The sequence below is a fragment of the Schistocerca gregaria genome, unplaced genomic scaffold, assembly GCF_023897955.1.
Source record: "Schistocerca gregaria isolate iqSchGreg1 unplaced genomic scaffold, iqSchGreg1.2 ptg000599l, whole genome shotgun sequence".
Taxonomy (NCBI): domain Eukaryota; kingdom Metazoa; phylum Arthropoda; class Insecta; order Orthoptera; family Acrididae; genus Schistocerca; species Schistocerca gregaria.
In genome coordinates, this window is record NW_026061988.1 from 110,772 (window position 1) to 135,507 (window position 24,736).

Genomic DNA, 24,736 nt, shown 5'->3' on the forward strand with positions numbered 1-24,736 from the left:
ATTAGAAACAACAAAAACTTGAAACATATTATTAGGAGAAAAAAAGGTTTTTGTCAATTCTCAACAAAATCTCGTTCAGCGCCCCGAAAACAGAGCGAGCTGTATGGCAAGCAAACGGATGGATTGGAGGGCGCGCGACTTCGAAAAATGCAAGGAGTCTTCAAAATATAAACGGATGTGGATGGGACTTGAAGGGGTCGATGTACAAGGTCTCAGCAGGTTTAAGAAGCTGGAAAAAAAACGCCTTAGTTTCATTTGAAATTCAATTACAACATGAGCAAGCATACGAAAGGAGGCAACGTGAGAGATCACATTATACCGAAGTCTGCTATAAACGATCCAAACGTTAATAGGATGAGCGACAGGAGTGGATTGAAAGGGCCACAAAATGTGCAGAGGATGTCAAGACAAGAGAACGAGTATTGGGGAAATAGAATTATAGAACCCAACAGAGTCAAGGATGGTACAAGGGTGGTGCTCCAAGCTGCCAAGGCCGACGTCTACGTTAACAAGGGTGGGCAAATTCAAAGAATCGAAGACGGGACCGGGAAGATACATCCTGGAAAAGGTTGAAAAATCCATTCATATTGAACCCAAATTCCATTAGTAGTTTTTTATAAAGGGGTGTCAAAAAAAAATATAGTTGTTTCTTTTTTTTTTTATAAAAGGGACTGTTTTAGGGGTCAATCATCGGAAGAGCATATATTTGCACAAATGGTGGTAGTCGAAATATCATTCATTGTTTTGCGATGACGAACGCGCGGGTTGCTCTTCTTCTAGATCTAATATATTTGGGTCTTCTTTCAAAAATTCGTCATCATTGAATATATCATTTTCGTTGATAGCAGCGCTATTTGGATTATCGAGAGGATGGTACAACCCCCAAGATTCGTTTTCAGTGACTTTTCGTGGTAAGAATCGGTCTGGGAGGAATTTAGAGAGGAAGTTTCTGATGGGCACCGAATGAGCTGCAGAGTGCCATAGGAGGAAGGCGAGCGTGAAGATCAGAAGTACAAATATGACAGACAATATGATGTATATTTTCGACAAAGAATAGGATGGAGAAATTTTAGGACATTGTTTCGACAAGCCTTGAAGTTGGTCTCCACCGAGGCATTTATCACCGGGAACAAGCGTGTAACCAGTGGACTCGACCCAAAAATCGACGCAATTAGATGGGGGGGATGAAGGATCATAATTGGGGCATTCTAGGACGCAACGTCGGTCTCCGTTAGGTTCTATGACGGGTGCGTAGCAATAATCGCAGAGGTAGTCGACAGGAGCACAGGTACAGCTTATTTGTTTGAATATGATAGACGTAATCATAGGATCTGGAATGCATTGAGAAAGCGGCCTTCGACGAATATAGGCAGTCTTTTTGCCGGCGATGCACCCGGTTTCAGTAAAATCTGATGGAACCCAATAATCATAATCAGACAGATCAACATTGCCTGGATTTAGATTGCATGATTTTAGGGTATTATTAGAGTCGAAGTCTAATACAATCATACGCCAAAGAAATGTGCCAGATGATGTAGGTGAAGAACCAACAACTAGGAATTTAGATTTAGAAAAAGGAAGAATGGAATGAAACTTGGTGGGTTCAGTGTTCCCATCAACTGAGGCTTTGTCATCATCCAGAAAATTGCAGGTATCCCAAGATTCTCCATACGTCGAAGAATACAAGAATTGATTATCTGCCTTGCTCGGAACTACCAAGATATGTGTTTTGCTCATTGTATAATCGAATAGACTTGAACCAGCAACAACTTTCTTCCAAGTTTTTCCAGCATCAATCGACATGTAGGTGTTTAATTCAACATCACCTTTCGGCTTGACATTCGCTGAGGTACTTCCAACTGCCAATACCAAACCTAAAATAAGGTCCGTCGATTTAGGACTAACCTCCTTACTTCCACTAGCAACACTCAACAGATTCAGTTTGCAAGGCTCGTCAGATGAACAATCACCTTCTGGTGCCTTCAAACTACTCCAATAAGATCCAGCGTGAAAAGTAATCCGTGTCTCCATCGTTTTTCGATCATTTTCATTTTCCGAAGGTTTACCCTGACCTTGAACCTTATTATCGTCTACCCATACGTTCGCCAACATGATGTCATTCAATCCTTCGATCGAAACCACATCCATTGTGGGTTTCTCGCCCTGGGTGCTACGAGCAACCACGTTCTTCAAATTCGTGGCGAAGCTACCTCTGTCTGAATTGAAGACGTACAGTGTCGCTCGATCGTCTTGATCACGCTCGGCCAGGCCCAAATACAATGCAGGTCCATTCTTCAGCATAGAAAATGATTCCACACTCTCTACTCGGTCGGGGAACAAAATTTTATCGCATTTAGAAAAATTATAGAGGCACCTTTCCATAACTTTTTTTCCATCCTTCTCCACTACTAAAAATAACTTCCCTTCGTCTTCAACTTTGAAATCTAGTACGTGGTTGGACTCCGGCCACTCCACCGTCTTTAACCCCTGATACGTCTCCGGTAAACCTGCGACTTCAAACGTAGCTCTGTGCAGTTTACTGCCATCCTTCCCATGCTTCGCGACATAGTAAAACGAAACCACGTCTGACGTATCGAAAACGTCGAGATGAGCCCAAGAAACCTTTTCTACGTCTTCATCTAATAATTTTTTCCAATTTTTTCCAGAATTGGAAGAATAATACAATTCTTTCGTACTTGATTCTTCCTTGGATTTTCTAGTCAACGCGAGCAACGACCCTCCCCTCTTCGGGTGAGGCTCAACTGATATCACTGTCTGATCGAAACTTATCTCGTCGAGCTTCACACTCAGTTTTTCTGATTCCTCGGATACATACACGCTTTTCAACGTCCCTTCATCTGTCAACAATAGAGCCGATTGACCACCTGCCAACGCCACCCATTTAAACTTCGTCCCAACGCTATAATCCAAATCTATGTCCTGAGACCCGTTGCATATCACTACCAATTTCTTTTCCCATTTCACCACCGCACACTGTACTCCCCATACATCCATACACACATACACATATCAACAGAACTGTCAACAAATCTTTAATTTTCGCAGTACTCCTCCTATCGTTCTGTTCGTACTTCTCCATTCGCTCCTAGCCTTTTTAACTCGACCTTCTCATCGTCCTTTATCCAGAACTTTTTTTTAGGCATTATTGTTAGTTCAGCTGTCTCCTAAAACCACATGCCACCCCCTTCTTCATTTGGGCAGTACATGACCCGTCTAGTTTCTCTGTCTATGCCGTTTTATACATGCCTCAAAACTGGATTTTTTTACATCAGCGCATTTCGATTCCTTCTCTGATAACGCATGCGTCAGCGCACAAAGCCAAAGCAACACACACACCGCTAAGAAGCCATAACCCTGCCTATTTAGCATGTCGAACTCTTAGTTCAAAATGCCGTGTCAACAGTTGATAAGCCTCTTTTTTTTTTTCATTTATCTTCTTTCTTTCCACCTTACCTCGCCATTCCCACACACCTAAACCACTCAAAATCACCCGTACATGTTCTGCAGAACATCAGAATACACATCTAGTCGCACGTTACATTTTCCGTTATCATTCTATCTATCAAACCTCATCCTAACTAGCCTCTATCCTCGTTCGAGACTTCTGAAACCTTCTGTTCACCCAGAGGTATTCCGTAAACATCTGACATGAACCCGCTCCCCCCTTTTCTGAAAATGCCTACCACCTTCTAAAAAAAAAAACTTATCCTCCACTTTCACTATCTCGCAAACCCGCGCTCCTATGGAAACAGACGCTGATAAATCACATTACAATCATCCCCAATCTGGTTCCCCTACCAGCATGGATTACTATTGGGATTCATACGCCCATTTCGGTATGCTTCGCACCTATCCCCGTCAATGCCTCGCCCATTGTTCACCTCTTATCTTAATTTCCCCTCCGTCACTAACCTTCGCATACAAAAAAGGTATCCATGAGGTAAATCGCATCTCCTTTGTTTTATCTCAACCCTTCATCGTCGCACACTTCCTTTCATCTTATTAATCAATCTAGAAAAATATCATTTATAGGTGATGCTCAAAGATTCCATCAGAACTCTGAGTTATCGTATGGCAATCGATAAAAATTCACACCTCTTCAACGAAAAGGTATTTGTTTTTTTCCCCCATTTAAATATGCCCGTTCACTTTTTTTTAGATCGTCTTAGATGTAGGATGCGGTACCGGAATTCTCAGCATGTTCGCAGCCAAGGCCGGTGCCAAGAAAGTTATAGGTGTAGATGCCTCGAAGATCATCGAATCCACCAGAGAAATCATCCAAGCTAATGGACTCGAAGATCGTACGCTTTTTTCATGCACCTAAATTCTCCAAAAAAAAAACTCACTCCGCATTTCAGGAATCACGCTGATTCAGGGAAAAATAGAAGAAATATCACTCCCCGTAGATCAAGTAGACATCATCATCAGCGAATGGATGGGATATTTTCTATTTTACGAAAGTATGCTTAGTACCGTCATATTTGCAAGAGATAAATGGCTGGTATGAGCAATTCAAATTTTCTTTGATTTCACAAACCGAATTTTTATCGCAAAAACATCACTCGATCTTCTAATACTTTTCTTTAAATGAATGTGTCAAGGCGCCAAATGGAGCACTCTTCCCAGATAAAGCCAGCTTGTATCTGGTTGGAATCGAAGACAAAGAATACAAAGAAGAAAAAATTGATTGTACGCTATTCTCTCTCTGCAATATCTATTATTTCCCTTGAAGTATTTCGGGCTGACCTTTTGAACCCAGTTTGGGATAATGTGTATGGATTCGATATGAGTTGTATCAAGAAGAAAGCTTACCAAGATCCAATCGTTGATACGGTCCCTGAGGAAGCGATAGTCACTACTGCTTCAAAACTTATGACTGTCGACTTGAAAACCGTTCAAGCAAAAGATTTAACTTGGTCTGCCAATTTTGAGCTCATAGCCACACAAAAAGATAGCATACATGCATTTGCTGCTTACTTTGATGTAGAATTCACAGACTGCCAGGAACAAATCCGATTCAGTACTGCGCCAGATCAAGAACCAACTCATTGGAACCAAACAATCTTCTATTTAAAAGACGTTCTTCCTGTCAACGTTGGAGAAGTCATCAAAGGAAAAATCAGTACGACTCCAAATGCCAAAAACTTTAGAGATTTGAACATCTCTATCGAATATCAGTATGAAGGTTCTATTTTCATAGTCAAAAATGTACAATATTATAAAATGCGTTAGATAAGACATCATGAAATTATTCGTGAAAGGCTATAAGGAAAGCTAAAGGTATGAAATTTTTTATTTTTTTTCAACTCTTTTTTGGCCAAGGAAAGAAAACAAACATGCTCGAGGCGAAAATATTTGTCTCTATTCCAAGCTATCGTGATACAGGTATATCCAGAGAGTATGCGTTTTCATAACTTTTCTAATTTCGATTATATTATAAGAATGTCAGTATACCATAAGAGATCTACTACTTAAAGCAGAGCGACCAGAAAGGATCTTCTTTGGCGTATGCTTTCAATACAGTCAAGAAGATGTTTCCTCTTGCTTCTGTGATTGGCCTCAACCGCCAAATTCTGATCAGGTACGAAAATTTTCGGCGGCAGTCAGAAATGAGATATTTCTGTAAGGCATCTCTTACGCATGTTCTCTGCTCAATCCAGATTCGGCTGGATAGAGTTGATAGTAAAATGGCGTGCGGCCCATGCTGGGCAAGGTATCGAACTACAAAATTATGGCGTGACGAAGAATACTGCCTTTTTATCGATTCTCATACTCGTGCTATCAAGAATTGGGATACTTTTTTATTGAATTCATTATCGCGTTGTCTTTCTTCTAAACCTATTTTGACAACTTATCTAGCTGGGTATGAAATTGGTCAAGAAATTCCATCGTACGTCATTCTATGTTTTTTCGCCGTCCATCCTCGAGCTGACTCGCTAAATTGTGCTCAGTTGTGAACCTGCGACTCTAACTTGCGCCAGCCACATAGCGCCAGATGACATGTTACGGTTATGTGGAAAAATGCTATCAAAATCTTATGAGTTGTATGAAATATTCTTTTTGTTCTGAATTTTTTCACTTCTCAATACGTTAGAATACATATCTCTGACTTATCTTTGCCGTGCGAGGTGCACAAAAAAAAAAGACATCCAATTCCTTCCATTTTTTGGGTAGCAGGTTTTAGTTTTTCTTCATCAGATATCATTCGAGATGTTCCATACGATCCAGATCTACGCTATGTGTTTTTTGGAGAGGAGGCCATCATGACAGTGAGGTTGTGGACCAGTGGCTATGATTTTTTTGCTCCAGGTCAAAACATACTTTTTCATCTTTGGAACCGTTCATGTCGGCCAAATTTCAGGTGCGACGTGTTCTTCATCGGCAAGAATTATTTCAGAGATTTAAGTGCATCCACGCCCGCAATTTTTTATTGCTAACACTTGTCTACCTTTGGTATTCGGAGCATAGGGAAAACGAACCGACCGACGATTTTTTGAAGCGAGTGTCTTACTATAGAATCAAGCTCATGCTGGATATGATTGAACTGAATGAAATACCACAACAGGATCAGAAATACGTTCAAAAAAATTTAGATCAATATGGTCTAGGGAAAGTGCGCAGTTTGATTGCCTTCCAGAAATTTTCAGGTGTTGATTTCAAAAAAGGAGAAATTACCGAGCAAGCCAAACTAGGTGGACAACCGAAGAATGCATTTGTGGATTGCATTTTTGAAAATTTGGCTATATCAGCAGCCACTATCACGGCAGAAAACGACCGATCTAGCACGGACCAGTAATTCACACATGCATATGTATTGTCTAAATTTTTTTTTTACGACTGCGTTTTTTTTGATATCAAGTGTATGTCATTTGCGCGGTGCTTCTACTTCATTGCTCTTTTAGTGCGATTATATCTCCAAAAATAGCAATATTCATTTTTGCCAATGGTTGAAAATCATGTTGAAATTGCAATGAGAAAGCAAATATGGGATGCTACCGTACCTATCATGATCAACGTCGCTTCGGATGATATCGCAACAATTGAAAAACCCAGACCCTTATTTGTATGCTGTACATGTCGCAACCACTTTTTTTTTTAATCTTGAATTCACATCAAAGTTGCTTTTGCGTTCAGTTGAATGTGCCTCGTATAGCCTATCTCTGTAATGAGCCTTTGGAACTTGTGCGCGAACATTTCCTCCCTTATGTTCTGGATGTATCTACTCAGAACTGGTTTGAGGTTGTCGATGAGCCAGTCAAATGGTAGGTGACATACACGCGAAAATCTGTATGTGTAAATTGTAAACTGAAATATCTTGTGTAGGAATTATCCAGTTGGTGTACTGTATGATTCTCAATGCCAGGAACTGGTCTGGAATTTGACTATTCATTTTAGTAATTTTCCAACTAGTCGTTTGATGAAGCTCAGAGGCAAAGAGTTTCGGTCGTTTTTCATATATTCAATTAAAGAATCCACATACGCAAAGCACAGAGATATTTCAGCGATCAATTCATTTGGGATGAAAGAGTTGAATGACCTTTTCTATGGAGCAACTGAAAGTATGTCTGAAGCGCGTAGAAGGCCTTTGTTGAAGATCTGTCTGACTTTTTTTTAGACGACTTTAATAGATTCTGGGGAGTAAACAATTTGATTCATACGAAGATCCGACACATGCCGATCCGCGTGCTGCAACCAAGAAACCCGATTAGACAGATAGTTGTAGATTGTATGGAAGCGGAAGGAGTCGAAAAATTGGTTACTTTAGGAGATTTTCTTTTTAGAGAATTTCCAAATTGGTTTGAGGATATTGAGTCTTTAAAGTGTCAGTTTCTAATCCATGGAATTACGCCGCCGCTTGAAACACCGTTAATTTGGTTGGCATGCAATCTTGTGTATCCAGACGGATTCTTATATTTAGTGATTCGGCCATGCAAAACAGCCGTTAAAATTTGAAGATTGTGTTTTTTTTTACGCGAGAGAACGGTGATTATTTATCATTGCGTTGCTGTCTCAGTTGACCTAAAGCTGAGAATTTTTTTTACTGTTTACTGTGAACAAAGGCATGGTACGAGTGAGGTGACTGTATGGTACATTGTTTGATAAGGCGGGCAAAGTTACTGCTTGTAGACAGAGTTTACCTGGAGTGTTTTTGAGAGCATTCAAATTTTTGGTGCTGCGTGGCAATGTTTGTTTTGCTTAACAGTTTTTCTTGGGTCGGTCATGGCGGATGAGTGCAGTCGGGAAGGAAAGTGGAAGAGACTGCAGTAAGTGACGACCAGATAAGCGAGTTACAAGCTGCATTTGAATTTTACGGGGCAAAAAATGACAGGTTGAAGAAAGAAGATTTGCGTTTGATTATGAATAAACTTAGTATGTCACATTTTTGAACTTTGACTGGGAACCAGAATGAGTATTGACTTCTATTTTTAAGATTTGCCTGCGAAGAGTGACGTGATTGATCGAATGATGAAGGAAGGAGATGTAGCCAATCTTGGTTACATGGATTTTACGGGTTTTATGACCATGATGACTCGCCATATGCAAAAAGTTCGTTTTTATTGATGAGGTGATTCCTTTTTTGTACGAATTAAGAGAGGACTGAGGAGAGTTTTTAGAGTGACAACGAAGCGACGTTGATGGAGGCCTTTTCAGTGTTTGATCCGCAGGGAAATGGATATGTATCGACAGAAGAACTGCACAAGTATCTTGTGAAAATGGGTGACCGTTTGAATGACTCTGAATGGGAAGCAATTACATCGATTGCGGACAAGGAGGGAAAATTTTATTATTCTGAACTGGTAAAAGAAATATTTGGTTCTACCAAATAAACAATTTTTTTACGGTCCCGCGGTTTTTGGTGTAGAAGAGGTGATGGTAAGCTGAATTAAGAAAACAGAGGGATTCAACAATACGAGGAAAGGGTTTATTTTGCATTTATTAGAGGAGGGGCTGAAGTAATTAGTTGACAGTTGGGCTTTATCATTGTTTTCACAATACAAATTTCTCCTAATTTATTTTGAGGAGGCGGTGTTAGAAAGGGGAATATGTGGTCATTTTTATATTGAGAAAGCGTGATTTCCTCCGGCGTAGTTGTAGACAAAAGCGACGTGTGGGTGAGACAGGTTTTTTTTTTTTTTTGTCATGACAGTCGGGGGTGAATGCTGCTATCGAGAAGGAGGCAGAGGGTGTGGGAGTGCGTGAGGGTGTTGGAGAGGTGTGAGTGGTTGGTTTTAGAGTCGGGTGATGAGAAGCTGATGTGTAGGATGAGGGGTGATAGTTTGGGTGAAGAAAAACGCACAAATGGGAGGGTGGTGAACAATGTGTTAGGAGATGAGTTGATGTGTGGTGCATGCATGGAACGGGTGGAGAGAGGTCACTATATGGGGACACGGCACAAGGTGAACGTTATGCTGAAAAGTAGTGGGGAGGAGGTTTTGAGTCAACAAGATTTTGAGATAATATGGAAGGATGCGGTAGGGGATTTTGACGAAGAGAAAGTTACATGGGTACTGGATCGGTTGAAGAAGGGAGAGGAGGGCAGAAGCGATGAGGGAAAGGAGAGGAGGTGGCTGGTGAAAAATGACAAATTGTTGATAATGACAAGAAGTGATGAGAATTTAAGGCTATGGAGGTGCATTATATCAAACGGAAGTCATGTGAACATTGAAGAATATCTTAGAGACATAGTAGCGTGGATAGATGGCGTGGTAGTTGGTAAGGATGGTGAGGGCCGTTTTATGTTTCGATGGGGTATATTTCTGGCTCCGAGTGGAAGTTTTGCTGGCGCTATATTTGATCATGATCGGATAGTTTGCCAAAAGAGGCTTTCGAGGTATACAACCCGTCGGAAACAAGGTGGGTCACAGATGGCAGCAGAGTCGAAGAAGGGGCGAATTCATTCCGCGGGTGCAAGTTTACGCAGGTACAACGAGACGAAGTTGGTGGAAGAAATTCGAGAAGTTCTAGTGTCTTGGGACAGCGAGATAGAGCGGTGTTCAGCATTGTTTTTGAGCGCTCCCGGTATGAATGCCAAGGCGTTTTTCGGGAAAAAGGGCATTCTGAGCCGAAGAGACCCCCGAGTTCGGATAATCCCTATCACTCTAAGAGAATGCACGATGGCAGAGGTGGAGCGCATTCATTTGCTTCTATCAACGGTCGAACTCGAAGAGAGCCCATCTTCGGGCGAGTCGATTGTATCAGCTGGAGAGGAAACGAACGAAGCGAACGAAACGGACGAAACGGACGAAGCAAACTAAGCACCAGCTGAACCTAGATTTGGAAGACCATCAGCCGTCACTACTTCCTTCTATAGCGAAGAAAAGAGGAAAGGCCGACTAGTGGGTGCTGTCAAGAGTGACAGCATGACTTTGGCGAAAAAGATGTCATTTTTGAGTACAAGAAAAGCGGTTTTCCTTTGTTTCGCACTGGTGAATTTTATGCTGATCTCGCTGCAGGTCTTGGACGCATAGACATGGTTGAATGCTTATTAGATCATCATGATGTTCGGAGTCAAGGGCAAAATCGTACCCCTCTTTCACCCGTGATTGTGAGAATGGACATGACCAATAATTTTGTGTTTTGCTCGATTACGACATCGATCGACTTCTCGAAGATGCCTTTGGGTCGGCTACACATCAATATTGTAAAGACGAAGCGTCAAAGATAGCGAACCTTCCCCGCGAAGTGTCCGAATCAATGGAATTGTGTCACCGCACGAATTCTTGTACCCAAAAAAAGCAACAATGAAAAAGGAAATCTTTCCGAAAAGTGAAACTTTTTCTGAAACAGTTTCCAAGCGTCATACCATCATTTACGATTACTGCAGAAAGGGAATAGAAAATGTCCTATTTGAAAGGCCGAGCTATCTTTATCGTGGTAGCAAATGCGTTGTTAATCACATACACAAGTTATCTCTATCTATCTTAATTCAAAACTTTTTTTTTCTTAAACTGGAGGTGCTTTATCGTTTTCCTTCGTGCTTATTGTGGTGATCACTTCTGGACGGGCTAGACTCAGGTGAAAGTTATGGTCAAGAGAATCGGGATCGGATTTGACGGGTCCGAGAGCTCTTTTCTAGCAGTCAATAAAGCGCTCGAGTTGTTTGCATCTGTGCCAGAAGGTAGTATCTTCTTCACCATCTGCGTGAACACACTTTCTGAGATGCATAACTCGGACAATGACGGAAAAGCTTTCGAAGTTATAAGTCCCGTTATCGATCTGTACACAGCGAGAGAAGTTAAGTACGAAGTTTTAGTAGAAAAGGGGGATCCCGGAACAATACTATGTATGTACATATAATTTTTTCAAAAAAGCGGCGCTTTTACTAATCAGTTATATCTCCAAGGCCATAAAGTTAAAGAGCTGGAATTGGATTACCTCGTATTAGGGAAGGGAGAGAACTCCATAATAAAAGGCCTATTCGTCGGTTCGACTTCTAAGCATTGTGTAAATCATGCGATGTGTAGCGTTATCGTCGCTAAATAAAGTTTAAACATCAATAGACATATCAACAAACACTCGTCTCCTCAGCTCTTCTCTTTGATTAAAGAATTCAACCTGCGAGTCGGCCCGAGCTAAATCAACATATTTCCGTCGATCAAGTTTGGCTCGAAGTTTCTATTAAAAAAAATCAGCAAAGTTACATTTTAACTCCAGGAGAAAAAAGAGCGTACCAATTGTTCTTTGTGATGTTCCTGGTAGGCAAATAAGGTATTATATAGATGCCTTGCGGTAAACTCCGGCCATAGAACATCCAATACAGCAAAATAACTGGACGAGCATTGCCACAACATGAAGTCCGAAAATCGGATCTCTCCAGACGTTCTGATGATCAAATTTGGTTCACATGATCCAGCGGTGTACATGCATCTGTCTAATAGATCTAGATTAATATCGCGTTCCTCTATTTTTTTTGCCTCGATTCCCTCAACGATGCTCCTAATGGCGGAAGTGATCTCGTCCGTTGAAGTGTAAGAAAAGCAAATGCTTAAACAGCCACTTTTTCGGTTTCGAGTTAACTTTTCGAGTTTATGTATGTGTTGTTGAATATCTATAGGAAGTAAATGCAAATTTCCTAGCACTCTGATACGGTATCCGGTATCGAATACTTTATTATGCCTTAGTTTGTTGCGAAAGTTAGGTTTTTTTCTGTCATATGACATAACAACCATCAAATATAACACGTACTTATCCTGAACTAATAATTCTGATAACTTTTCTGATGTAATTCTCATCAACATATCAACTTCCTCAGTTGCTCTTTTAAAGTTTTCAATTGAAAATGCGAAAACTGTTATATCTGATATGCCCAGTTCTTGGCACAACAACAACGTCTAGAAAAAGTGGTTAAATTCTTTTTTTCATTACCAATTGGCGCTTCGAATGCGTACTTCACGAAGAGTCTCTCCACCCATAGTGTGTCCGGCCCATGTGTCTTGATTGTGCCTGCGTGCATATCTCCGGTTCCCATCCATAATAAAGGCTACGTGCCGAGGAATTGGACCACATTTTAACACGAGTGTATTCCATTTTTTGTACCAACCAAATGTCATTTGTAGCACGTGCTTCGGTATTCGTCGAAATAGCGAAGAAAGGGCATACAGTATCCGGCGTACTACAACCTCTAAAGAGAAGACACCTGTACCGCAAAGACCCATATGTACAAACACTTTAAACTTGCCCGCAAATAACACTCTTATCAAAAAAAAAACATTCTCTCCAATAAGAGATGTTCTCTGCAAACAAAAAAAGCCAATCTAAGGTTCTGTTTTATTTATAGAGAGACTCTATATAATCCCTAAACACACCAGACTCCGTCTTTGGAAACTGCAAACAATAAGTTGTTGCCTTGCATAGCTGTTCAATTTCATCGACCAAATGGTTTAAATCAGACGAAACAATATAGCCAAGATCTCTCATCATACCGGTAATTTCTGACTGGTGCCTATTCATCAAGCATTCATTTTCTACCACAATAAGAGGCTTACCAAATTCCAGTGCATCCAAAATGGTCCCTGCGCCAGAATGGCCAATGACCAAACTCGCAGACCGAACCTTATACTCCCAGTCAAAAATGAACTTATGGATCTCGACCTGAAACTTGCTAGACGAAAAGGAATGTAGCGCCGTAACTTGATAGGTTCCTGTACCTACTTGTATCTTAATGCCATTGTACCCAATTGCATGAAGTTTTCTTGCAAACTCCTCGGTATCAATGGACCGAATAAGATTATCGAAGTTCGTAGATCCCACCACGACCAATACGTATGAGGATGTGTCTATTCCAAATAACTCCCTTGGTCATTATAAATTGAAAAACAAAAAATACAGAGCACAAAAACGTACCAAGTGTCCTCGGCTTTTCAACCCTTCTCGGGAACTTCTCTCGAAACGCGCTTATAGGAACTCTCCCTGAATACACAACCTTGCTCGATGTAGATAATAAAGATGGCCACTGGACAAAATATTTATCGACAAAGGGTAACATCAGTCGACCCGTTAAACTCCTGTTTTTAACGCACGCATAGCTCTCAAGTAACACCAACTTGCATCTACTCAATCCTAACGTTTTATGTATCCATGCACAAAACAAAATTGGAAGACATGTTCCCGGGCCATTGGCTATTACAAGGTCTGGAGCGACTTTCTCAATGACTAACGTACAGTACAACATCGAGTACAAAGTAGTAAAAACCGATGTAAAATAACTCTGGCCTACTTCTCTGCTTCGCGGAATGTATTCGATATTTAAATGCTCCACGCCATTCTCAAATTCCATTATCTTGCTCAATGAACCGATATCTGAACCGGCAATAACATAAACTCGCTCTCCAAGTAATTCGACCTTCAAAGTTTTCAAAAACTTGAGCATCTCCGCCGTATGGCCACCTTTCAATTACATATTGTTAAAAATATGAAACCAATGAATCTCAGATAAATATAGCACATACCAGACCCCAATACAATTATGGTCTTCCTTCTCTCATCGGCTTTGTGCTTATCGAAGCAGCCCGTTATCCACAACCCCAAAAAACACAAAATAAATATAAGTAACCAAGACAATAGCATCATTTCTTCCTCTTCTCTAAAGTCTCAGCAGACTCACAAATTCACGTGTATGGTATACAGTAACTTTTTCATCCTGACTGCTCTCTTCAAAACTCCATTTTTTTTGTGCTCGAGGTGGATGCACTGCGTGGCGTTGAAATTCAATCTCCTTCTATCACTAAATGCAATATCCTCAAATGTCAGAATTTAAAACGTCCAAGATGCTAAATGCTAAAAACACTGAATCGTACCCGTCACTAAAAAAAAATCGTATGGGTGTTCCTTTCTCGCTTTTTGTATCACATGTGCCACTTACTTACGGCCGGCTATCAAATGTGTTTTTCTACGACAAGATCTAACCCTTCTCTTATGCTGCAACATTTTATGTACATTTAACCTTCTCTAAAAAGCAGTCTCACATACGTAAATTTGGGTTCGATACCCTGAGACGTCACCCTTATATTTAAAGATTCCAGAGAGGATGATTTTCCAGCATCCTTAGTCAAATCGCCCTTTCAAGCTAGCAGAACTTTTCTTCCTCAAATTGTACCAAATTCACACAAAATCCGGCACATAGACCGGCGACAAAGAAAAGTGCCATTTACAACACATATATCCCGTAAAGTTGATGAGTTCAGATGCTTTTTCAAATGTACATTTTCTATCTCCTCCTCTACTGAACCATGTGTATAAGCTTTTTTTTTTTTCTTCATTTTCGCCACACATTTGGCGTATGTACCGTTCTCAAAAATTTGAGGTTCTTACTAATTTCTACTTCTTCTAATACGCGGCGTGAGCGATTTTTCTATGTCACTTGTAAATCCCAGCTATCAGCGCATTCAGGACAACGGAGACCAGGACGACGTCCTCGACGGGCATGCTGACATTCTGCCGGACCGCGTTGACATGTCTTCAGGTGATTCGGGACGCAGTGAACTATGTGAGCACACAGCCGGTTGCTCGGATCAAAATTCAAAGGAATGCATTTCAAGCAATCTTTCTACAGCTGACAAAAAAGCCAGCAAGAAACGTACCGTGGTTTACAGGGTACCTGACTTTTCTAAACAAACCAAATTAGATGGGCAATTGCATGCAGCTTCTTCGACTCACAGAGAGCCTAGAGAAGAAAGTCGGGTGAGTTGCATAGGTGCCGCTGAACAACCTTCTTCGCCGCCACGCAAGATGGGTTTATTGAGTATATTGCCTGAAGTTGTCCCTGTCTCTACAAAGAGAGATGATTTACAAAGGGACATTGACAGCACGCAATTAGACGACAAGGAAGGCGATTGCTTATTGACCTCGTCTGAAAAAAATACAAATTGTCAAGCTGTTAAAGCATCTTCAAAGCAACAAGCTGGCGGCGCAGAACATGACTCACCCAACTTTGATGTGCAAATAGAGCTAGATGACTTGCTGCGTCCAATCGTACCAACAGCGTATACAGGACCAATGCAAGGTTTAAAAAACAATACCAAGGACGCGCCGATAGCGGGACCTACCAAACCTGACTTTTTAGCAGTTACTAATACAAAATCTAAAAAGCAAGCCTCTATACACAAAAACGAGACTTACGTTGAAGCAAATCCGCCAAGCCACGCGGATACGATGAGCTTTTACACCGCGCACATGACTAGCCATGAAGAGGCCAAATTAAAACAGGAACTCGCAGAGAGTGGTACGATTAATATTAACGCCGCTGAATTGCTTGAGGGACCGGTCGTAGCACCCATTAAAATAGGATACAGAGGCGCAAGTGGACCGTTATCGAAGTTGTCTAGAGTTAGCCGAAGAAAACACCAAATTACCTATTTGGCGGCAATTGCCGGGGAGACTGAGAGGAGAAATGCTGAGAAGAGAGCAGAGCGCATGCGAAACCGTCAATCCACAAATTTTGACATGTGAGAACACCCTTGCCTTGCTTCCTAAAAGGAGATTTGGGCATCCCAATAAGATGCTAAGCAGGGTTCGCATATCAGAAAAAAGTGGTCGCATAAAAAAAAAGCAACACAGAACATCCATACAACTTCTGATTATGAGAGAATTTGGCTTTCAGCGAACAGTAAAATTAGAAGAGGTCTGAATTTATTGCGACGAGTCCATAATGGAGCACATAGAGATGTTCCTAGCTATTTGGATATTGTTTGCAATATTCATAAGCGGCTATTGCCAAAGCGTGAGAGACGTTTAGAGAGTAAGGAAGTCCATACAATGGGATTTGGACAATATCATTGCAAATATCGAGTATGTCTTGTGAAATCCCGCTATTTTCATTTCCGACTATCATGGTCACACGGTGCGGCCACCGATAAGTGTACATACACGAAGATTGATTGGTCTGTTCGATTCCGACCAGTTTAATGCCATCGTATTTGAGTTTCTTCAAGACAGGAAGAAGTGACCGATGGAATGAAATTAGAAGTGAAGCGTGGCCTTGATCGCTCGGCTCGACTCCAATGCCTTGTCTGGAGATATGGGGATACAGCTTGCTGGTCCCGCAGAGAATAAGTTTCGACGCACCGCTGCAGCTGGCTACTCGGGCGATGGCAGACTGTAGGTATTTCAAGACACAAAAGGTGGGTTAAGATTTAATAAATCGCAAGGTACAGATGGATGACACGAGGGGCGTACCAAATTGACATTGCTCTTCATAGGTGGGCAGGCAATGATGAGAGGTCTCGGAGAGCCTTTTATCAAGGAGGGAAACGTAGCGTATTAGAAACGGAGAAGTGATATGTTGTACCCATTTACCGAGCAGAACGTACCTAGCGCGATAGGGGGAGTATGTCGAGTTTGGTATACAGTTGGAATCTGGGGCATATAGGGTGGTATCGGGAAAGTATTCTGGTGGGGGACGTACGTGAATTATATGTAAAGAGGCCTGCCTTGAGCTTGAGAGGCGGTTTCGTCGCGGAAGAGGAGAGATAGCCCAAAAAAGTTTTTTTTATAGGAGGGGACAAATTTTTTAGTGGGGAGAGTTGAGCGGGGTATATAGGACGAGAGAAGGTATGTGACCGGATTTAGATGGGGTTCAACTGGGCATTTGTGTGAATGGGAAGCGGGTAGATAGATTGAAGGAAGGAAAAAATGCGATGGCATAGAGGGTTAATTTTTTTGAGTCGGAATAGAAAAAGTGCCGAGTCTCGTGTAAGCGAGTCGCTAGATGGGGGAGGCATGACCTGTGCTACGTAAGACATGTATTGAGAGAAATTGCCTGCACGAAGTAGAGAGTGCTGTCCTAGTAAATAAGTGATAGATGAGCCAGCCCACAGGAAGCCCTCGCCGAATATTTCGAGGGAAGATTTGTTACAGAATTCGTTGATAGAGACATTTAATGAAAATACGAATAGTAAAGCGTTCCACACGCGATAGAATTCTAGGGACGTGTCGGGGCTGGTAGAGTATTGATCTTGTTTCCAGATCAGCTTATAGGGTTGAATTGTTTCGTGAATGAGGTGAACGGCTAAATGCAGGAGCGAGTAATGCTTTGTTGAGTCGATGGAAGGGGTAGAGTAGATCTGTACGGAGCGGGAGAGGGAGGCGCAGAGGGAATTTTTTGACAGGTTTTTTTGAAAGAGAATGGAGTGAGCATAAGAGGTGACGTCGAGTTGAGAGAGTGCAGAATCAAGTAGTTGGAAGAGAGGGATGAAGTTGCCCCATTCTCGCAGATGCTGAAAGACGCGAGTACCAAGGACAGGGTAGTTGACAATATTTTTGACTTTAGCACGAAAATATTCGTAAGTAGCATCCACACCATAATGGGGCTGCGGCATGTTCATTTTATCAGAGGAGAGTCCATGGGCGACTTCAGATATGTAGGGCTTGATCGAATTGGAGAGGATGAGATGCATATTGTCAACCAATTCGCATATGAGGAAGTGGATGTTTTGTTTACCAATGAGTGACAAAATGCTTTTTGCATGTTGATACCCAAAGAACTGCGAAGTGAGCTCGTATATTTGATTGAAGGCGGTATATAAAGTGCGGTTGCCATATAGAAACATATGGTTGACAGAGGGTCTTGGATTCCTGGGAACATTTCTCTCCTCAAGTACTTGGGCCTTCGAGAAACGGTTGAAAGTGCTAGAGAAAGTATAATTTGGAAGTAGGTCAGTAACGAGACTATAGAGCGTATGAAGGACGATTCTTCCGCGAGTGGAGCTGAAGGAATGATCCATATCTACTCGAAAAAGAATATCTTCCCAAGGTTCCAGTGGAAGTCCGGCTTCCACCATCAGTTTGTGACAAAGCTTGACATTTTCGAATAACAGCTCGAATTCAATGACCGAGGTGACAGAAGTGGATTCAAACAAAGATATGACATAATCCAAGTTCTTGGCGAGAATTTGGTTGATCCTTTCGGCTATGAGTTGGTTCAGGTTGATGGCACATCCGAGGACACGGAGATCTCGGTGTTCAAGCAATTGAGACACGTAGATATAGTTGCTGTGTTGAAGATGGTAGCTTTCTTCGTCTGATTGCACGTCCACGAGCTTTGAGCTATATTCCGCCTCTAGCTGCAGCAGAGAGGCGTTCTGCTTGAAATACGTAAAGCATGAGATGGCGAGCTTATAAGTGAGCTGGTCAAATGCCAAGTTGACCTCGGAGGAAATTTCGTCGAATAGGAACTTCTGGTTGAGCGACGTGAGCGCTCTGCGTGACGCGTTGTTATATATTTCAAGAACGTGGGGAATCAATTCAGTCATAGACGGCGAGTGCACAAGAATGTGGTCAATCAAGTTCCAAGCAAGCGAGGATTCAATTTCGAATTGCAGACACTTGGTTATTTCCAAATAGAACTCGCGGTACCACAAATCACCTAGGTCGGCTATGTCCTCTAAATTGGAGTCGTAGTGAATCAGACGCAAATACCACTGTAGGAACTTGTAAAGATCAGCTATAGCTTTTTCTCCGGACGGCTGAAAACCCGAATCACCGAAAATTTTACGCTTTTTTGGTCGAGACAAAATCTTAAAGAGAAGGTAGCATATTGCTTCTAAACGAGAGTTGGGTATTACTTTAGGGCACTTAACTGGCGGTTTGGATCCGGATTGCGAGCGAAAGGCGGAGATGCTGTTCATAAGTCGATCAGTAGATTCTTCAGAATCGACATCATCCCAATCGGAAACCAGCCGAAGCAGAAATAATAGATTCGTCAGAATCTGGTTAGGGGACTTATTGCCACCTTTTTTCTTGACATCTCGAAGAATTCCCAACAATTTTTTATGCAAGAATCCGTTCACTTGGTGGTAAGCCGACGAACGTAGAGCCCATATAAAATCAGAACTCGCATTTTGCATCGTCAACTGCAAGCTTTTGAGCATTGAAATCAACTCCACCAATGCATCCTTCTCTTCGGGCGTATGATTGTATCGAATAACGCGCTCGTACGCTACCGTCGCTGGACAATCCTCACTTAAATTAGGATGCTCGTACTTCCATATCATCTGCAATGAAATCCTCTCCGACCACTCACATATCAAAGTAAAACCCCTTTTAACTGTTTCGTATATTTGAAACGCCATCTTTTCGCTGATCCCCTCCGCAGGAGTGCTTGAATTCTTTTCTTTCCACTCGCGCATACTTTTTATCGTCACCATCAACACCGAGTAATATTCATTGTATGCGCTACGAATTGAGTTCATTGAATTCAACACGTTATAGCATTGAATATACGTTTCGTTCAACGAACCATAGTGAAGCTGCCACAAATCAGCAGAATAATTGGACAATCGTTCCAAAACCTTATCAATCTTCACGTGCATATCTCCGTACAAAGGTACTATTGGGTATTGGCGAAAAATTCGCGCAAACATTTCCAGTTTATCTTTCTTAATGTTATACACAGCTCCTGAACTCTTATCGTCTACGTCGACCAAATACAAAAGATAGGGAATCGACCTTATTAGTCTAAACCTCTCCTTTGGCATCAAGTAATCGCCCTCTTGAAGCCAATTTGCGGACGTATTCATCAAAAAAGCCAGCAATGTCTGGAAATTCGTTCCCCTCGGCAACCCCATCAGGGATTGCTTCAGCCTCATCATCATGCCCATCTTAGTAGCCAAAAATATCCCGATATTTGACGTTTGGTCAAAATCCCTATTATCAGCAAATTTGGAATTGCTCTTCATGCTGTGCCTCGATATCGATAGCATGCGCTTGTAGTAAGAGTGGTCATTGCTCATCGACACCTTCATGTCTTTCAGTGCGTCAAGCAGTGCCAATAAATCCACTAAACGAATCATCCCCATCACCAAGCGGTCGCTCAATCGCTTCTCGTTGATAGTAGGGCCAAACGTTAATACCATTGACAAAAACACAGATATAGCCTCCGTGTGAAATACCATCAACTCGTATAATTTGTCTATCTCCGGTTCCAACAATTTTAATATGGGCTCTTGCATCTCTTTCTTTTTGGACTCATCCACCTTCAGCTTAAAAAGGGCTCAGTATCTATCGCATACAATCTATACACGTTAAAAAAAATAACCTGTCTATATACGGTTTCACACACATAAAGGGCGTACCTGAGCAACGGCCAACGATACACTTCTGTATGTGTAGATTTTGCCAGCTAAGGAATACCCCCTAGATAGCATGTCCTCAATCTCCTTCATTTTGCTTATCTCTTCTTTCCAACTTGTACAATACACCGACAACCCTTCGAACTCTCCTGTACCATCATCCCTGAGAAAGATGGTGTACGAATCTTCCATGTCTACATATTCTTGCAATTCATTCTGCTCCTTTAGAACCTCTTGGACGGCCGGCATTTCCAATGCGTTCTAATGAAAAATAAAAGGGTCCACTCAGACATCAGTCTCATCATTTTCTCAACCCCGAGGTATACATATCCCATGACACATACAGATAACTAAGCAATACAAGGACGCTAAATCTCGCAGATTTAAAAAGCAACAATAACAGATGTCAACCTCAGCCAAGGCTTTCTCTCTTAGCAAGAGGGAAACTGTTCTATTAGTTTAATAAGTTTTTTTAAATTCGTTCATTCCCAGACTGATTCTCTCTCTCTATTAAAATTGCATCTAAATCCCCTCTATATCCCATATCCTAACTCGAGAGTGTTATTCTAGAATTCTCAATATCAACTTTTGTCTATTGGCAGACCCCAGTATATCCTTGAAGTATTTGATTTCTTTCTCCTGACGTGCTCTGCACTGCACCCCTATCTTTCTACAAAAAAGCAACACCTCATATTGAAAAAAACATTCGCACCTCCTATCTAATATTGTTCTCCTATCAAAAATCATTCGAATAGGATGTAGTTTTCTAGCTCACTTATTCGAATGCCTCTTTACGTTAAACAGTCACTTGGCAATTTTACAATATTGTTAAATCAGAGCGCCTTCGTCGTGTTCCACTATCTAGCGAGTTCTTTTTTCCAAAACAGAAAAGAACAAGAGTTCCTAGTAATCGCCGAATAACGGATAGGTTTTTTTTCTGATGAATTTGCACGCATTCTATAGCTTCTTGAACAAAAATGGTGAAAGTGTAATCAGGATGCATCAGACAAGAGAACATGAAAACAATTCGTTTTCACTCAGTGACCGCATATGTATCTGAAAATCTAAGTCAGAGCCCATCATCTGTAGATCTGCTACCTGAACCTTTCATTAAAAGATATGCAGCTGCATATCTCCTTACGTCTCACGACAAAAAGAACCTCAATGCGCGCATCCCATCTCACACGCTTGCCTGATCTTACGATAATTGGGGAAGAAAGCCCTTTTTTTATTATAGGCCCAAGTACGCAGAATAGCGTTCTTGCGATTTTTCAGGCCCATAGTGTAGCACATCTAAACATATAAATGGCGGTTCGCTTTATTTTTTCTAGCTGTGGTTCGGTAGAAGAAAAGCTAATGCTATCAAATCTCAAGTAAACAATTCAGCATATTGATAGGTCAAATTAATCATTTTGTCGTAAATGTCTAGATCTATATCCAGAAAAAATATATCAGTTTCTGCTGTAAAGCCACCATCGACTAAGCAACCCATACCAAAGATCAAAAACGTACCAACATTTTCCCACACGTAGGTACTATATTCCAAAACTTGAGAAACAGACTCAACGTTTCCAATCACCTCAACTATTTGTCCTTGAGTAAGGGCCGTTCCAGAACTCAACCTGACGTTGACATGTTTTCCATCAGATGCAACAAGATCAACTTGCTGATCCTTAATGTGCGAGACTAGACCAACTAGGCGGACGACCTAGTGCAATATACGTAGAAGGTCAAAATTTTACCACTCTGTAAGAAATGCGCACAAAAAAAGAAAGCATAAAAGCTCAGACGTTGCCAAAAAAAAGCCGAAAGGTGACATACTTGATTAATGTGAAGAGAAAGCTTAGATCCATTTACACGCGGAGTGGGGACAATCAGAGCCGGAGTCTCTGCCGTGGTGACACTCGCATCTTTAGCTAAGCTGGACATGAAGCTAAGCTATCTTCCATGCGATATCTCCGAAGATTTTTGGCTACGCGCTGAACAACTTCAAAGGTATGAATAATGAATAACGACCTCTTTGGTACCAAAAAATCACATTTTTTGTAAACATTATTTTGGCAAAAAAAGTGGCCAAAAGCGAGGCTAACATCAACAGCAGATACAGCATATCTAAAAGTGTTTTTAGAAGGATGTCGCATCAATGTGCCATCGATAGCAAACACAGATAAGCAAAACCAATTATGTGTACAAAAAATTTCACATAAATTTCTGTGGAAATTTTTGCTATGATCTAGAAGATTTGGCGCAAAAGATTCAGCAACAGAATATGAAGAAAAGCTATACGCACACATCACCAAAGTTAGAGAGCTTTCACAAATGACTTTTAAAATTTGTGCATCAAAAGCTGTCCTAAAGACATATCTTTGTCCATTTGCACTTCTCAGAGAGGCTATATTGATCAAAGGAAGCATCTTTTGTCACAGAGATCTGATCGGGGACAAAGATGGCCTCTTTTTGGTAGCTATAGAAAGGGTTATATATGGCAGAAAGGAAGTCGAAAAGTTAAATGTACAACGCCAGTAAATACACTATAAGACGCTTTGTATCTCAGATTAAAAGGCAATGTTTGCTCCTACAAATGATGCATTATATCTAGAGAAGCTGTTTGAGTATACTCTTAAGTAATTGTTTATATTCAACATAAACACTGCTGTAAAAAAACCATTCTGTCGAGCATCTTCTTTGGCAGTTATGATAGCATCAAGGAGTGAAAGACGACTAAGAGAGCCCACTAAAGAGATATGGCATAGCCCATAGGTAATCCTATGAATAAAATTTTAAATTTCTCTGGATAAAAATAGATGTATTGAAAAGAAATAACAGTCAGCTTTTTATAGATCTTAACACGATAAACTAAAAAAAAATTTAACGCGTTGGTTTAAACTGTTATGGAGCATATTTTTTTGCTGATATTTTGATCAAAATGTGACGCTTTTTTTAGATGCTCCCAGTTATATATTGGTTGAAGGGTAGACTGGCATATTCAAACAGATTAATTTATTTCACTATTCAAGCAAAGATAATATTGGTGGATTATTGTTGTTTTTCAGCTATGTAATGCAAACATTTGTAAAAGAGAGCTATGAGACGGATTTTAAGGCAAGAGAGAGATATGCGCACATATTGTATATTTCTGCACATTACGTTTATTCTCTGTTGTCCAGAGTGTGAGTGGTAAATTTTTTTTCTTTTGAAACAAACAGGTTTCGAGCACGTATATCGAGGTTTGCAAGACAAAATGCGGGATTAATGAGAAAAAAAGCTGTATTTATTAGACAATCGTTTTGGTGAAGTGCATAGTTCAAAAAAAGTACATCGAAGGTGCTGGTCAGGTTGACATATACATATTCGAACACTGAGAAAGAAAGATCTAACAGGATAATGGCATCTAATAACATGTATAAACAGAAGGACGAGGCCGCCAATCCCAATTTTGTAAAAAAAAAACGAAGTACAAAAGAGAAAGCAATTAATTTAGGTCTCGTCGTTGTCTGAATTATATAAGGTTGAATTGATTTCTCTTGACTTGCAATAAAATGATAGCTCATCAACTTGCAAAGATGAAAATGGCGGGCCAGACCTTACTGAGAGAAGTTTCATATATGAAGACTTTTCTAGTCAATGAGAGGCTGAAGCTAGATTTAAAAATACCAAAAACGAAACTGAAGGCTATGTGTGCCAAGTTTCCAGAAGTATCTCAAATTATAAAGGTAATTATTGTAAAGAGGGTGTATGACTGTATGTGCGTGCATGTGTATGGTGATAATACGTAACATGGATAGAATATAGCAATTTTAGGAGCGTCAATAGTATTTTATATAGTGTTCTGAGGTTCTGTATATAAAAGGTATAAAGTGCGTTGGAGCTAGATTCTGACAAGTTTTTTTTTGGGGAAAAACACAAGGCTTCGGGAGCGAAGAGTTCGACGGTTGAGGCCGAGATAGAGAGGTTTTTGAGTCCGTTATATGCGACGCTAGTAGGAATTGCGGAGTTTAGTGAATTGACGTTATCGACACTCAGAAGCTGCGTGCAGGAGAATATTAATTTTTTATCAGTTGATTTGAATCCGGATTTGATGGAATTGATATGTGACCTGCTATACATCTACATTCGCTTGGTTCATCTGAGTCAGAGAAAGTTGTGCA

General features: G+C 40.9%; 5 protein-coding genes and 1 long non-coding RNA gene across 9 annotated transcripts; 2 read left to right on the forward strand and 4 right to left on the reverse strand.

Moving 5' to 3' along the window:
• Nucleotides 1-638: 638 nt before the first annotated feature.
• Nucleotides 639-3,395, reverse strand: LOC126316744 (uncharacterized). Its single transcript, XM_049992837.1, has 3 exons — nt 3,268-3,395; nt 3,093-3,149; nt 639-2,994 (listed from the first exon to the last, which is right to left on the reverse strand). The coding sequence occupies exons 1-3, from the start codon at nt 3,388-3,390 to the stop codon at nt 733-735; spliced, it is 2,442 nt and encodes an 813-aa protein (XP_049848794.1). The 5' UTR covers nt 3,391-3,395; the 3' UTR covers nt 639-732.
• A 242-nt stretch (nt 3,396-3,637) lies between these two features.
• Nucleotides 3,638-5,253, forward strand: LOC126316827 (uncharacterized). The gene is made up of 7 exons (XM_049992922.1): nt 3,638-3,857; nt 3,951-3,961; nt 4,054-4,131; nt 4,181-4,322; nt 4,380-4,522; nt 4,623-4,710; nt 4,781-5,253. The coding sequence occupies exons 1-7, from the start codon at nt 3,764-3,766 to the stop codon at nt 5,251-5,253; spliced, it is 1,029 nt and encodes a 342-aa protein (XP_049848879.1). The 5' UTR covers nt 3,638-3,763.
• A 919-nt stretch (nt 5,254-6,172) lies between these two features.
• Nucleotides 6,173-8,867, forward strand: LOC126316780 (uncharacterized). Of its 2 annotated transcripts, none has more exons than XR_007556275.1 (7): nt 6,173-6,382; nt 6,490-7,283; nt 7,345-7,580; nt 7,637-8,086; nt 8,259-8,391; nt 8,453-8,568; nt 8,637-8,867. It is a non-coding gene; the product is annotated as an uncharacterized LOC126316780 (long non-coding RNA). The 2 variants fall into 2 exon arrangements; XR_007556276.1 differs by having other exon boundaries at nt 6,490-7,084; nt 7,156-7,283; nt 7,637-8,391.
• Nucleotides 8,868-10,064: 1,197 nt separating this feature from the next.
• LOC126316782 (dehydrodolichyl diphosphate synthase complex subunit DHDDS-like) lies at nt 10,065-12,708 on the reverse strand. Of its 2 annotated transcripts, XR_007556277.1 has the most exons (5): nt 12,411-12,708; nt 12,208-12,353; nt 11,694-12,138; nt 11,314-11,637; nt 10,065-11,238 (listed from the first exon to the last, which is right to left on the reverse strand). XR_007556277.1 is itself a non-coding variant. In XM_049992873.1 (4 exons), exons 1-4 carry the CDS (start codon nt 12,675-12,677, stop codon nt 11,509-11,511), a joined length of 987 nt encoding a protein of 328 aa, XP_049848830.1. In that variant the 5' UTR covers nt 12,678-12,708; the 3' UTR covers nt 10,065-11,508. The 2 variants fall into 2 exon arrangements, 1 of the variants encoding a protein (XP_049848830.1); XM_049992873.1 differs by having other exon boundaries at nt 10,065-11,637.
• A 52-nt stretch (nt 12,709-12,760) lies between these two features.
• LOC126316781 (protein pirA-like) lies at nt 12,761-19,212 on the reverse strand. Of its 2 annotated transcripts, XM_049992871.1 has the most exons (8): nt 16,830-19,212; nt 16,696-16,751; nt 15,640-16,615; nt 15,102-15,562; nt 14,319-14,977; nt 13,971-14,245; nt 13,684-13,908; nt 13,400-13,474 (listed from the first exon to the last, which is right to left on the reverse strand). In XM_049992871.1, the coding sequence occupies exon 1, from the start codon at nt 19,143-19,145 to the stop codon at nt 17,085-17,087; it is 2,061 nt and encodes a 686-aa protein (XP_049848828.1). In that variant the 5' UTR covers nt 19,146-19,212; the 3' UTR covers nt 13,400-13,474; nt 13,684-13,908; nt 13,971-14,245; nt 14,319-14,977; nt 15,102-15,562; nt 15,640-16,615; nt 16,696-16,751; nt 16,830-17,084. The 2 variants fall into 2 exon arrangements, with proteins under 2 accessions (XP_049848829.1, XP_049848828.1); XM_049992872.1 differs by lacking the exons at nt 14,319-14,977; nt 15,102-15,562; nt 15,640-16,615; nt 16,696-16,751; nt 16,830-19,212 and adding an exon at nt 12,761-13,298 and having other exon boundaries at nt 13,366-13,908; nt 13,971-14,250.
• Nucleotides 19,213-21,830: 2,618 nt separating this feature from the next.
• Nucleotides 21,831-22,690, reverse strand: LOC126316802 (uncharacterized). Its single transcript, XM_049992894.1, has 3 exons — nt 22,410-22,690; nt 22,101-22,296; nt 21,831-22,019 (listed from the first exon to the last, which is right to left on the reverse strand). The coding sequence occupies exons 1-3, from the start codon at nt 22,515-22,517 to the stop codon at nt 21,958-21,960; spliced, it is 366 nt and encodes a 121-aa protein (XP_049848851.1). The 5' UTR covers nt 22,518-22,690; the 3' UTR covers nt 21,831-21,957.
• Between the last annotated feature and the right edge of the window lie 2,046 nt (nt 22,691-24,736).